Source organism: Porites lutea, chromosome 9 (assembly GCF_958299795.1).
Source record: "Porites lutea chromosome 9, jaPorLute2.1, whole genome shotgun sequence".
Classification (NCBI taxonomy): domain Eukaryota; kingdom Metazoa; phylum Cnidaria; class Anthozoa; order Scleractinia; family Poritidae; genus Porites; species Porites lutea.
In genome coordinates, this window is record NC_133209.1 from 27,087,110 (window position 1) to 27,102,176 (window position 15,067).

At 39.3% G+C, this 15,067-nt stretch overlaps 1 protein-coding gene across 3 annotated transcripts; it reads left to right on the forward strand.

Moving 5' to 3' along the window:
* Window positions 1-542: 542 nt before the first annotated feature.
* On the forward strand, window positions 543-14,661 carry LOC140947464 (testin-like). 3 transcript variants are annotated; one of them, XM_073396574.1, is made up of 6 exons: window positions 543-609; window positions 7,638-7,729; window positions 9,163-9,382; window positions 9,830-10,069; window positions 10,781-10,996; window positions 12,585-14,661. In XM_073396574.1, exons 1-6 carry the CDS (start codon window positions 595-597, stop codon window positions 12,933-12,935), a joined length of 1,134 nt encoding a protein of 377 aa, XP_073252675.1. In that variant the 5' UTR covers window positions 543-594; the 3' UTR covers window positions 12,936-14,661. The 3 variants fall into 3 exon arrangements, with proteins under 3 accessions (XP_073252675.1, XP_073252674.1, XP_073252676.1); XM_073396573.1 differs by lacking the exon at window positions 543-609 and adding an exon at window positions 1,625-1,828; XM_073396575.1 differs by lacking the exons at window positions 543-609; window positions 7,638-7,729 and adding an exon at window positions 1,625-1,828.
* Window positions 14,662-15,067: the final 406 nt, after the last annotated feature.

The following is a 15,067-nucleotide window of genomic DNA, read 5'->3' on the forward strand; positions in this document are numbered from 1 at the left end:
TTCTTCTGTACGATGATTCAGTAATAAAAAGATTCTAAAACATTTGAAGGAATTGAATAAATATTGAACCTAAGATACACTGAATCCCTAATTAAATAGCTCTTTATGGCCGGTGGTCAGTCGGCTAGATCCGACTAAGATCCGAACCTCTATAATATGGGCACTCGGAAACCATAAAAGAGGACCTTGCAGACATTGCTATAAGAGAGTATTGCGGTTATAAAATCAACTATACAATCTAATTCTAAGCTAATTTAATCTGAGACCAACAAAGACAACATTGCCCATAATCTTGGACAAAATAGACAAAAAATGAACACCCATACTTCACCATCAAGGATGGGAAAATGGCTCTGAAATGTAAGAATTTTCTCTTTACTTTTTTTTCGACGTCTTGTACGTGTCACGTGATCACAGACGCATGACAGATCTGTCGACAGCCATGACGCTGTCTGTCTTACAGATGGTAAGTAATATTTCTGGAACCGGTTTGAGGTCAAATTGTTAAAGATTTATTTCTTACTCCAGGAGGCCTTCAAAACGATCGTATCTGTTTGGAGAAAGAAATCACGGTTTGAAACTTAGAAGAGTGCCATGCCCCGCGAGAAGGTAAGAAATTCATCCTTATTCCTAAGTATCTAATGTTCTAAGATAACCCAAGCTTACATAAGCTGACAATTTCACTGCTAAGCGTACGTAATTTTTTTACTTTGTGTCTGTCTATAAGTCATGTCAAAAATCGTGAAAGATATTATAATCTTATGCCAAAAGCTTATTGTCCGTCGATTGTTTTCGTTGCGGTCATAATTTTTCAGTATGAGCTATCTTTCGATATCTTTTTGAGCGAGCTTGAAGTCTTCGGTATGGTTGTTGAATGATGGCCAAACAAGCTTACTTTCCACCCAACAGAATGCTCGGTGTTCAAAGGTTTAAAATGATTTGAAATAGGTTTAATTTAATCAACCTTTACAAGAGCTATGTGCTCCCGCTCCATCTTTTGTTTGCTTTATTAAAAGGACCTAGTACGACTTCAGCTGGACCAAGATAGTGGGCTATTCATGGCACCGTCAATTTAGCGGTTTTACAACCTCCGCAAAAAAATAATAACCTTGAATCATTAAATCGGTAGGAAAAGGCACTGATTAAAATGGTCCTGTAATAAACAGAAATAAATCATTCCGCTTACGCTGATTTCTGGACTTAACTGACTTTTCAAACGAGTAGATCGCGATGCATAAAGAAGTAAAATGGTTTCCGGAACGCAGTCCTTAGAACGGGACATTGATCACCCTTTTCCGATTGTTGTTTACCCAATCAGCGATTAATTCAGCTGTTCACCTTTTATAAACCGAAGAAAGGGGACTGCTTTGCAGAGCAACTAAAAATTACAATTTTATTCCACCAACTCACTTTTTACTGCTGTAGAACTCAACATAACGTTTCTCACTTCGACCTTTGTTTTTTATTTTTTATTTTTTTTATTTTTATTTCAGTTTTCAAAACTTGATTTGCATATACACTTTACATATCCCTGAAGTCAACCATGTTTGGCTGCAAATTTGCCCCTGTCTCCCCTCCCTAGATCACTTGCGTGACCCAGCATTCTTCGCGAGTTTCCAAGACGAATCACATCCGTTGACGTCTTTGGGAGGGAAGTTGGAAGGCATTTGCTCTAATAATAGGAAACGTAATTTTATCGTTAGTCACTTTTCTATCGAACTTTTGACCTGAGAAACTCAAGAAGGATATCCAGGACAGAGTTTTCCGATCTGTCGAGAGAATGTATGGAAGTTCTGAAGAGGCTGTCAATTTTCACCTCCCTAAAAAGGTCAGTCGCGCGAATTGTTGTTGCAATTTAACATGGCTTAGCAATACGTTGAAATTATAGAGAGGAGACGAGTTTTATCGTTGGATTTACCTTTCATAATCCTGGAAGTATGTCATCGTGCTAAACGACGAAGATCTAGCATGTGACACGACCTCACACTTCGATCTGCATCTATGTGAACGCATAGCTCTTGAGTAGCAATTTGCCTATATTCGATGCTTCGCAATGGAATATTGACATCTAACGGATTCTATCTTATAAATTCGAATAGCGATAACATTGCTTAATTTTGAGAATGTTTCATTGACGATTTTCAGTCGATCTGACCATCATATATCTGCCTGGTTAGATAACAGTGCGCGGTTAGCACAAGCTTTTTTATTATTTTATGTTAGTCGTCAGATTCAGTGATGCTTCGGTCATTTGAATTTACTAAATGGACTTGGGTTGTGAGCGTTATTTGTATGCAAAACTGTTTGATTTTATTGTGGTGTCATTCCCTGACATTGTCAGGTATTTACGATGAGCAAGTCTATATATTTAGTCACGTTAACAAAGTTTTTGCTCCTTGGGGGGTATGATTGATGATGAATCACAGTATGACCAAACAAACTAACACGAAAGAAGCGCAAATTTTATGCCAAACCAAATCATCAAGCTTTATTATCCATGTACATGCAACTCTAGCTTTCCGTATTTCAAAATAAAAGGCTATGTGTACGGTGTTGCTTCCCAAAAGCGTTACATAGGCCAAGTGCACCGTTTCGGTGCACTGTGCACTGCACCGAATTCGGTGCACTGGTGCACCGAATTCGGTGCACTAGTGCACCGAATTCAGTGCACTAGTGCACCGAATTTAGTGCAAAAGTGCACCGAACTCGGTGCACCAAGTGCACTGAATTCGGTGCACTAGTGCACCGAGTTCGGTGCACTGATTGTCAGTCTCTAGAACGCTAGTCACATCGTGTTTTGTTTTTAACTTTTGGACGATGTTGTTTAATCAGCTCTGATCAGCTTCCCAAAGACGTGATTTTACGCATTTTTAGTTTTATTTCGTTTCATCTCATTCGAAGAACCATCTCTCTTGTTTGCAAAAAGTGGAACAGGATTTCTGAAGATCCGTCGATTGTGAGAAAGGTTCCTATCGAAAATTTTGAGTCAATTCGATTGCGTGAATGTCTTACCTTCACGCAGCTGAAGAATGTCGTGGAAAGTTATCTGGGTTCGCACAGCAGACATCAAACTAAAACAAACACGTTTTGCTCGCAGTCGAGTTTATACCGTATCGGCTTTAAAGTTGGGCTTCCGTTGGGATTTCACTGTTCAAACACCAGTAATTCTTCTGAAAAATATCTTTGAATTCATGTTTAATACGGCTCGATCAACTTTATACAGGTAGCGCTGGCGGAAGTTGTAGGGGAAAGGGTTTAACAATATATTTTCCACCATTGCGATAGTGTGTTCCACGTGGCCTAGTGGTAACAAAAGCAGTCCCGGCGCGCCGAAGGTACCGAGTTCGAATCCGCCGAAATCAACTTTTTCTCTTCGCTTCTTTGCCTTTTTTTTTCTATTTCTTTTCGTTTAGTTTTCTTTTTAGTTATTGTAGTTTTGTTATGTTTCTTTATATAGCTTAAGATTTTTAGATTATTTTATTTTATAAATTTTCTTCTCTATTGTCTTATCTTGCCATTTCCCCGAAGTCCTTCGCGAGGTCCTGCGATTTACGTATTTCTAGTAAACAAGTCGAAAATGTGTTGTACGAAATGGTGAACCGAAGTGCACTGTTTCGGTGCACTAGTGCACTTGCTATTTAGTATTCGGTGCACTAGTGCACCGAAATACTAATGACAGTGCACTTTGGTGCACCAGTGCACCGAAAAAGTGCACTTTGGTGCACTAGTGCACCGAAAAAGTGCACCGTATTACTTCTCGGGATGGCCGCCTTGGACATGCCATTCAGACAGAGTAAAATACACTCGTTTTGTGCGGTGAGAAAAAAATTAGGTAAATGGCTTATAGAAAAATGTTCTTTGGTCATTGTGCATCTTGAAAAGACATTTTCTTGCGTGACAACGAGTAAACAATATCCTGCACGAAGGATTTTGTAGCAAACATTCGTTTCTGTGTTCGCCATGTTGGACAACGGTAAGTCATCATTTTTCATGCTAAGAACATGTCTAAAATTTTCGTAATCTGCTGGAAAAAATGGGAAACAAGTGTTTGTTTTATGTGCAAGTCGGACTGAGTAAAAAACCGGACAAAGTTTGGCTGTAAGTTGCTCGGTGCACAACATTTTACATTTCAGCGCCGTTAATGTAACGCTTGAGGGGTCAACACACAAGTGAATTCGCGTTATAATTTTGGAATTATGCCATTCCTACCTCTATAAATGCCACTAAAGTTTAGTAAACATTGCAATTATACTAGTGTTGTAATTTCATAAGAATTGGTTGGAGCGTTAATTCATAATCATGCAAAAAGTATCCTGATTCACTCGAACTTTGGTTTGTAAGCGAACACCGTACACATAGCCAAAAAGGTAATATTATTTTCACCAATTGCTTTGTTTCTTAGAGTGCAGGGTTTTCAACAGTTTTTGAAGTAGGAGTTGCGTTTATTTGAGTAGGAGTTGCAAGGCCCGGAGGGCCTTACTCTCTAGGGGGGTCTGGGGGCATGCCCCCCCAGGAAATTTTAAATTTCTAGACTCTTGGAGGTGCATTTTCCCGCATTTTGAGACGCAGAACTAGCAAATTTTAGATATCGAAAATACTGATAAATTTTGATGCTTTTAGTAACTTTATTAACCACAATGTTAGGGTACGCTTTAACCACATTATTACCTGCAGCATCCTTTTTCTTTTTCTTGTTTGTCACTGTCAGCGACCACATCTCCCATAAACCACGCTGTCGCTTTTCTGCCATTTTGCCGTGTTCTTGGAGACGAAATGTGGCGTTTTATATAGAGAGCTTCGGAAACCGCTAACTACAATGTTCCCTGTAACTGAGACCCAGTCTTCGACTCGTCCTCAACGTTTACTCAACGTATGACGCAGAGAACGTATTTTAAAAGCAGACTCAAGATGTTTTGGCAAAATTCCCCAGAAAAATTTCAAGTTTGCTTGCTCGCAACAGCTTTGTGAACACTTACCACTCTTTATCAAAAGTTTTATTTGTCATATAATTTACCTAAGGGAAAGTAGGCGTCGCAAATCAAAAAGTTGCCGTCAGATGCGACGGCCGACGGCTGATTTTGAAAACACTGGAGTGGTAGTCAGTTTCATTCTAAGATTTGAATGTACATTAGGTTATAATTATATCATTATATTATGTCCATTTTGTGAGAGTGGCAGTGTAAATTTGGTTTTGCCAACACTGATTTTAAGATAAATAGAGTTAGCCACCATAAATGTATTCAGAGCCGATATTGCTTTGAACGTTAACACTCATGGAAAACAAATTTCATGTTCAGGTTAGAGAACTAAAAATATATTCAACAATTTTGACAGTTCAAGCAATGAGTGATGACAAAATTATTTCAATTCATCCAAGTACCCTGTCAATGGTTCCCAAAGTACATGAACTCAGAAGGTTTATGCAGAGTCTTAATTGCTTCAGAAAGTATGAAAACATTTACAAACTAGTTTTCCAACCTGTGGAAAAAGCATTGTTAATAAGGATTAAGTTTGCAGGAGTGAAAAAGGGAAAATTTTTGAGTTGATTTCTAAGATTAAATTAACGAATGCTCACTTACGTATTTAAAATGACAGTAAAGTCAAAATTATTTTTCTGAATTGCCGTACTGACCATTTAAATCTGTTTCATCCAACATGTCAACTGCAGATCTTACATGAACACTTTCCACTCTATTTCCAGTGTAATAATGTTTCTGTCTTTTTCAAATTTCTTCTTATTCCTTGTCTGCTAAAAACCAAAGTCAAAAGATACGCATTTTTTTTTTTTACAAAAAAACAATATCTTGCCTGTAAATTTCTCTTGAAAGTTACAAGTTTATCCACTGGCAAGGTTTCTGCCTAAGAAAATTTTTTTGGAGCCTTCGAGCTCCTAAAATAATAAGTTTGGAGCCCGATCGACATTTCTAGGAGTCTGTTCAAACAAAATAAGTAACTTTATTAAACGTGCAACAACTGGTACACTAATTGGTTGATCGATAAACTTCAAATTTATAATTTACGCAACTCAAGGGCACAAATAGTTGCATAGTAAAGGGTCAGCTAACATTCAATGGCCAATTTCCTTTTTTCTGTGCCAGAGGTTTTTTTCCTTCATTGTATTTCAAGAACAGTGGAACCAGGGTGTCTAAAGCTAACTTGGTAGTTTTAATTAGTTCACCAAAATGACCCTATCGATAGTTTCTGTATCTTAAGTTGACAGTCATGACCAGATCCTTAAAACTTGATTCACGCTTCTCAAAACCCAAGTCTCCCTCACAGCCCTTTTTGTCTAGTCACACAATGCTATAAGGGAGCATTGCGTGACGAGACAAAAACAGAAGACTTGAACCAATCGAGTGTTGAAAGGCAAAAATCAAATCTCGCTTTTCAAGAAACCAACATTTTCTATTTTCACCAACTGAAAGGATTTTGAGAAACGATTTATTTTTCATGTACAGTGAAAGCACCAACCAACAGGTATGTATTTACGTGTGTCGGGTGCGATGGCGTAAATTAAAAAGAGAGTGAAATATGATCTTGAATAGCTGCCGTAAATCATTTTCAAAAACTGAAATGCTTTAGCGAGCCTTTCAAAAGTTACAACAAAACGTACAGCAAAGAATAGTGAGGCATAGATAACGCTTTATAAATGAGAAAAAAAACCTTTGTGTGTACCGTTCGTGTTCATAGCAAGATAGAAAACGTTTGAAAACACTAGAACTTGAAAAAGTTAAATTAGCTATACGGACTTAACCGTATGACACATATAATTTGAAACCTCTCGTGCTTGTCTGCTCGTCACCACTTTTTGTCAGTTTTTACTACATGCAATAGTGACCTAATGTTTTTAATGCTGGGAAAAAAGTCATGATGTTAATATCGAAGGCATTTCTAAGAATTAAATTCGATCATTTGACACCATTTTCGGACGAGAAACGTCAACTGCACTGTGGTTGGATTTCAAAACAAGTGCTTGTTTGTTAACCTTTTATCAGCGGAAATATTTTTTTACATGTACCTCAGCTGACAACTAAACGTTTTCGTTTTTCATTTAAAAGTGCAGAGTGAGCAGGGAATTTTGTTGTGTGTTTACGGGGAGTTAGCCTGAGAATCATAAGTTTTAGCTGCCCATTCTGGCTCCTTGTTTGAACTATTTTGGTCGCCTGTGGGCAAATCGTAGGTGTCTCTGGCAACCGAACGACTGTTAAGCAGCAGCCTTAACTGGTGTGTGTAAAATGACCAAATTTATTATGGTTTTTGATTCATAATTCTTCATGACTAGCCTTTAGAAACTCTTTGCTTTATTGCCAGATAACCAGTAAAATTTATTTGGATCAAAACTTGCAATAAATTATTATTATTCTTGTGCACAACCCATAATGGTGGATGTACCATCAGAACGTGTTGTGCAAAAACATGTAAAGTTGTATTATTACAGTTCAAGTGTCTTGATGATATTTTACCATACATAACAAACAGGGGTACTCTATTTGCTGTTCATATTTTTAAAAATGTATGTTCATCAGGACCTTCCCGCCAAAAGTTTATTTGCAGGAAGTTTTAATTTTGTACCTTCAGAGTTGGCTGAAACTGAAATGCACATATTTATATTTTAATATAGTATTTGAATTTGTTAGTTTACCTTAGGTCATGAGAGAAATGCTGGAGCACCTTGTCTGAAATGTGGACCTGTGAGATGTGAAGGTGGATTAGATTTGCACTTCTGGAGGTAATGTTACTCTCCAATGAGGCTGTCTGCATACTTAAAAGGGAAGTGAATTAAATGGGAGGGGAAGGTGGGGCTTTAATATGCTTCTCATTGCTGTCGGGTTTGAGTTTCTTGCAGTTTCTTTGGTTTATCTGTATTGATTGTAATAAACTATTTTATTATAAAAACACCAATGAAATACCATGTGAGCTTTCGCACGAAAACACAATTTCTTTTTTGTGAAAGTAACAAATTATCTTCATACGTCAAAAGATCACTGTTGCTATGGCTACATAATAAATCATGCCTTTCACAACAAAAAGCTATTAAAGTGAAACGGTTTGGTATTTCATTGTTGTTTATGTAATAAATAGAACATCACATGGCCGCTTGGAGATACGACATTTCTCTTCTCGTGTTGAAGAAATATTTTTCAACACTTGAAGAGAAATTTCGTATCCCTGCTCAGCCATTTAATATCCTCTATATCCTTTCTCCCTTCCAGAAGGCCTGCTCCTGGTTGTTCAAATATTCACTATCCCAGGGCTCAAGAAAAAAACTTGTATTCAAGCCTGTCCTTTTTGCAAGCAGCTCTCACATATTGCTTGCCGAGGCTGCTCCTTGCTCGTCTTTAATTATTTGCCATAGGATGACTTGCTCTTACCCTTAAGTAACTTTTAAAGCTTACTTACCCAGTGGGTGCCCAGCAAGAAAATCTACTTGTACCGGACTGCCGGACGCGACTTTTTTCAAGCCCTACTTAGGGCGTTCATTAGCCATCGGAGATCAGAGAATTCTCTGTTTACTACGCACAATTCTCCGACTAACATTCAGTTAGTAGCTTATGACTACTTTTAATTCAGACAGGGAGCCTCTTTCAAAATCTTCTCCTGTAACATTACACATATCTCCAGCTACTTGGATTCTTGATGAAAACCCTACCTGCTATCCACCAGATAAATCACTATTCAGTGGATAGGTATTAGGGAAAATAATAATGTGTTATCCTCTGGATAGAGATTTACCCAGTGGATAGTGCTTTCCACCTTGAACAATTTTGGCCAGGTCTAAGGCTTATTTCATGAGTTTTTATCCAGTTGGCAACTCTACTATCCACTCTTTGGACAAATCATGACCTGACTGTCAGATAATAATGTTTAAGGAGACTTTTTGGCTGTTTTGCCATGAAACCTGGTAGAGATATGGCTTTTTATCTAGCAAAGAGAATTACAGTGAATTCCCTTTATACAATATAGTAGACACTGTAGGGACCTCAAGTTAGTGTCCTCTTTAGCGAGAGTCCGTAATAGCGGGAGTTTATTTCAGTCAAACATCTGTAATTTGTTTTTGCCGGGGACTTAGCTACTGTCCGTATCATCAGGGTGTCTGTTATAGTGGGGTGTTCGCAAGGTGAGAGATAACATACTGTACTCAGTGTTTCTCCTCTTTCTCAGGAAAATCTGCAAAACTTGCAAGTGTAAACCAGAGGAACATGATATCAAGAGTGCAGAAGAAGAGGCCCACAAACTGGTGGTACACAGTCTGTTCTCCAAAGATTCCCCTGTGGGACACATTAGGGACTACTTCCGTAAATTGGAAGAAGCAAATAATACTCAGCGGTCTGAGTATGCCAGGCAGTTTGCATGGACTCCCCCCGGACTGCAGCAGGGTGTGGTAGGTATCCAAGATTTGTCTTACTAAATAAATTATTTTTTGATAAAGCCTTTCTATTAAGTTTTGAAGCAGGCACAAGTTTGAGCAGGCATGACTTGAAAGATTCCAGTTGTAGCATCCTGAAACATGGCCAACAGCCATGTAACGAAAGGCCCAAAGGGCCTGAGTGTCTGGGGGGGTCTAGGGGCGTGCCCCCTAGAAAATGTTTAGAATATTATTATTTGATTTTTGGTTTCCAGTGAGGGCCATCAGTTAGGCAAATATTCATGGCCACTGTACCAATGTGATAACAGTTGATTATGCTCAAAATCTTTGACCATTCCAGTACTATTTTTATTCACAACTTCTAAGAAATTCCAGCTTAAAGAGTGTTGCATTCCTCAAAAAAAACTTCCTGCCTCTTGTTTCTAAAAAGTAGTTAATCATTTTTTTGTGATTTATTCACAGCTAATGAAGTACATGGAGTCGCTACCCCCTGAGGTTAAACCTAAAGTTGGAAGTGATGGTGCTAAGTATCGCCGCAAGCAAATGATGTATCAGTTACCAATCCATGACCATGATGAGAACTACTGCGACAATTTAACTGACGCTGAAAGAGACAGCATGAGGCAGTTCTGTGATGACAGGAACCAAAATGCTCTGGGTGTAGGAGATGTGAGAGAGAAAACCAACCCTGTCTCTAAATGGGTATGTACATGTATTACTATAATCATTGTAGCACTGATTCACTCTGCAAGTTTCTTGAAAGACTAAAGACTGCTTGCCCCACAAACGAAACTAAACGTCTGGTTAAGTCCATCTGCAAGCCAGGACCGGAATCCTTGTCCTGGGTCCCCACCTGTGTACCAGGATTTGAGTATGTACCATGACTGGCCTGTTAAAAAAGCCATTGTCAATTTGCCATTCAGGTTGAAGGGAAATTCAAAGCGCACTTGCAGCAACTTCCATTGGGGCCCAGAGCAAAGAGCAGGGGTTCATTTATAGATTACATCCGAGCGACACCGGCTCCTAAAAACACTACTGCTTAATAATGTATTTTGTTTAATGTTACATTTTTGTTACACTTAAGCATGCATAAAACAAAAATGGGAAATTTTAAGAAAGCTTCATATTTTATTTATCCTGCAGCCATGAAGCTCTGAAAAACCTTTACTTTCATTGTCCTTTAAAAGCACCTGTTGTTTATAGGGCTAGGGGTGTAGTTTAATTACTTACACTGTAGCTAATTATATAACTCGTTCTTGCAGCTTCATGGCGCCCCAATGCATCACATCAGTACCGTCACACTTTCCAACAAGTACACATTTATTAAAAGATAACTCGTCTGGAAAAAAAAAAACAGAACTGTTGCCACACTGTGGTTACTATCTGAAAGTGTATGGTGTTTTTTCCTCATAGGTTTGTGTTCGTTGTCGTCAAAACATCGGCCTTGGAGAGATTGCTGTTTTTGCTTCTCGTGCCGGAGAGAGTAGATGTTGGCACCCAGGCTGCTTTGTGTGCCAGATTTGTAACAATCTCTTGGTGGACCTGATTTACTTCTACAAGGATGGAGGCATCTACTGCGGCAGACACTACGCTGAGATGTTCAAGCCGCGCTGTGCTGCTTGTGATGAGGTGAGAAAATCTTATGTCTATGTTACTGTTTGATAGACTTTGTTGTTTCTTGGTCGTGTTGCGGACGGTTGCGATCACCAAATGACGTACAGCTGTAATACAAATGATTGAAAAGACACCAAACTCCACATCACCACACCAACCATATATTTGTATTTTCTCGCCTGCGGCACCAAGAAACATCCTAAACTTTCAACGTGATTTACTGACAGCTCCAAAGCCCTATTCACGGTCAAAGCGTCAACAATCAACCTGCCCCATTTGCGGTAGCAAAGCATAAGCTTTGCACCAGGAACACGTTTTATATCTACAGTCAACTCTCTCTAAGACGGACACCTTTGGGACCGGCACTATGTGTCCGTCTTAGAGAGGTGTCCGTCTTGTAGAGAGTCAAATAAAAGGAGTGAAGAAAGGAAGGGACCAACTCTAAGACGTGTCCGTTTTACAGAGGTGTCCATATTTACAAACAATCTGGAACTTAACATGAATAGCGGCATTCTTTACACTGACTTATCTGATCAACTCCCAGTTTTTCAAGTTACCCACTTGAAAATGATTGTTGAGCTACCACGCCAAAAGAGATTTGTACGTCTTATTAACTCAACAACTATGTCAGCATTCAGGTTTAAACTGGAAGGTGTTGACTGGTCTTCAGTCTATTCCATTAATTCTGTAAATGAATCTTATGACACATTCTCTAGTCTTCTTACTTCGGCATACAGTATGTCATTTCCTCTTCAACCCGCATGTTCTAAACCTCACCGCTCTTCAAAACCCTGGTTCTCAAATGGTCTCTTCACTTCTTGTAAAAGGAAAAATTCTCTTTACAAACAGTTCCAGGAACGATATCCCCTTGACTGTCCGTGACAGCCTTACCACTACTAACTTCAAAAAGAAACTAAAACTTCACTTTTTAAGCCTAAATTGAACTAGCGTAGGATTCTCATAGCTTATTGTTAGTTTATTTGTCACTAGTTATAGGACTGTTATAGGACTGCATGCATGTAAACTTTTTTAATTTCAGTTTTGTATCCTGTTTTAGTTTTGTAGTTTAGCCTACAGTTTTCATTTCTATAAAAAATAATTTCTGTCATTCTGACCACAGGCCGTATAAGCCCCCGGCTTTGGCTTTACTGAGTTTGTACTATCTGAGCGATGGAATAATAAAGTTAAAGTGAAAGTTAAGTTAAGTCCGTCTTACAGAGGTGTCCGTTAAGAGAGAGTCGACTGTAAACCAGGTTTTCAAGTAAAATTTGGACTTGTGCCTTCATTTTTGCCAAATTTGTAGTCGACCAAAACCTTTAGGTAGCTGTTACAAAGGAATCAAAATAATTTATACCATGTTTAACGAAACAGGTTTTAAACATTTTTAAGCGTTGGTGTGAACGGGGCAGTACTTGCTAGCAAACACGAACACCGACCAGTCAAGGTCAGGGAGAGCTTCGTCTTTCCCCGCTCGTGTCTTCCTCTTTCACGCGCAGCAATTTCTGGTACCCATAATTCTTATGTCCTGCCATACAGGCTAAAGCCCCCCAAAAAATCCCAACAAATTCTTCAGTAAATTACAGACAACCTATTTTTGTTGCAGTTGATCTTTAGCCGGGAATACACTCAGGCCGAAGACCGTAACTGGCATCGCAAGCACTTCTGTTGTTACGAGTGTGATCGGGATCTGGGTGGGCTACTGTACGTTGCACGTGACGGGCATCCACACTGCATGGAGTGCTACAATCGCCTGTACGCTAAGAAATGCTCAGAATGCCGTAACGTCATTGGCGCAGACGCTCAGAGGATCGAATACGAGGGAGAGTTCTGGCATGCGCGAGACGAGTGCTTCAAGTGCGCAATGTGCAAGACATCACTGATTGGAAGGCAGTTTCTTCGTCATCCAAGGAAGAACAAGATTTTCTGTTCCACCGATTGCGCCAGAAGATACTAGACTTTGTTATTAGAAAAGTTTGTTTTTAACATCCTGTTGGGTTTTATCAGACATTAGACGGTGCTTAGGTTTTAGAATTTTTAGTTCGAAACGACGGTGGAGGTAGAGTTAATTCTCTTAAGCTGGACAGTCACGTTTTAAGTTATTTGTTAAAAATAGCGCCAGTAAGAATTTCCTTATAAGTTATTATTTAAAAGACAAACTCTTATTTCGCTCTCAAAACCACAATCCACCGGGACTGAATTAGACCGAATATAGCAAGACAAATTCAAGCACCTTTCAAGCTAAATACGCGTTTCCCGCTGTTGATGTCAGCAACATATTTTTAGTTTTTGAAATATGAGGTACAATGTTTGTTACTGCTGAATTGAGAGTGAGAAACCTCTCCAATTTACCTGCATCCGGTTTTTTCAAACCCGTGTATAGAACTAACCACTTGTCTCAACTTAGAATAAGTCACCAACTCTCAAACAGATCTTCTGGCACTGGGTACACATACTTAAAAGGCCAAAGAGTTTTCTCAGTCACTTATTCCTAGGACTTGACATTCAGAACCCAGTTAGACCAAGTGGATAGCGACCACGAGATTAATCATAGATAGGTGTGGTTTCGACGATATTGTTATACATTCAACCAGGCCATTAGAGTTGAAAAGGTCTTTTTATTCTCAGAGCTCAATCACCTAAACCGTGTATGACGGCTCATTAACACGGTTGTTTCACGGTCAACACATTTAAAATGCTTGCTTTCCACACTTGACTTCGCAGGTTACATGATTCACTATAACTTTGAGTTTTCATTAGTTCCCCTCGCTTCGCTTTGTGGCCTCTAAGTTGGCCTGGTACTATCAGAGACCTTCAGATTCTAAGACGAGGACGGCTACATCACTGGGAGAAGGTAACTTTCTCAATAGAGAGCTTAAGCAACGACAAGGCGACGACAACGAGAACGGCAAAAAAGCAATGGGTTCAGATTAGAAAACAACTTCGCACGTGCATCACGCTTTTGTGTATATTTCTTTGCCGTCGTTGCCCGATACAACGTGAAAGTGCCTAAATTCACGTTTTTGTCGAGGACGGGAACACAAGACAACTTTGTTTTTCTTTTCCTAAACTTTGATACAGCGGTTACACCATATATAGGATTTCAACAGACTCCTTTAGAATTCAAGGCCAAAAACATTTGCACGAAGTAAACGAGATGGAATAAGCGTGATAAAGTTTGGGCGTGAAGAAGCGTGAATTCACTTTTTAATCGTAACCGTCGCCGCCGTTGTGCCAAGTAGTGCGTGCCACGCGTGAACCCGCGTCGTTTTGGCGGAAAACGCGATAGACGTGGTCATTCTAGTACAGGTTTTTGAGAAAGTGTCAAAGCGGCGGAAACAAGTTATCAAATGTTCGTGGTTTTATCATTTTGCGATCGGGAGAGGGCTTAACCTCCTTCAGTATAAATAACCGTACTAACTTTTTAGGTGTAAAAAACGAAGATGAAGCTTTCTGGGTTGTTTACTTTTTGAGCATAAGCAAAAAAAAAACTGTAAGTTAAATCTCGCCCCCGTAGTCTTCCTCGTTCTCGAATCTAAAGCTCTATAAATATAGATTGAAACACTGAGTATGGTGATTCATGATGAATTTGTAAAAGAGGACACAAACAGGTGGTTCCTCATTTTATGGGACAAAATATTGATTAACTGTTAAGATTGAAAAAATAAAGACATTGCTATCGAGATGATCGTTCAGTGGTTAATACATATGGTAATTGGTACATCATAAGCATTACCCAAATCTGGGTAGTGACACGTCAACAATGCAGAATTTCTGCGCTAGTTCGTCAGGCGTCATTTCGCCGGGGCAACCAGTGGTTGGCTATTTGCACCCCCTAGTTTTTGGTATGCAAATGGCACTTTTACTATCTTTGCCATATATATACTCCTCAGTTTTTACATATTTGCAATTTGCAAGGAGCAAAGTTGAGCAAATCCACTTTTTCGTCCAGTGACCTGACCGGGGGGCGGTGGGGAGAGCTGGAGGTACCGTCCCAGGGAGAGCTTGCTCGCCGACTGCGAGCGCGGTCGTCCTTCTTTCCTCAGAGATTATGCAAATTAATAGTAAAAAGGAGGAGAGATTTTCTAC

Coding starts and splice junctions, on each gene's coding strand:
- LOC140947464 (XM_073396573.1), top strand. CDS start 1,781: ATGTATGGAAGTTCTGAAGAGGCTGTCAATTTTCACCTCCCTAAAAAG. Junction 9,383..9,829: donor CCGGACTGCAGCAGGGTGTG/GTAGGTATCCAA, acceptor ATTTATTCACAG/CTAATGAAGTACATGGAGTC. Junction 10,997..12,584: donor GCTGTGCTGCTTGTGATGAG/GTGAGAAAATCT, acceptor TTTTTGTTGCAG/TTGATCTTTAGCCGGGAATA.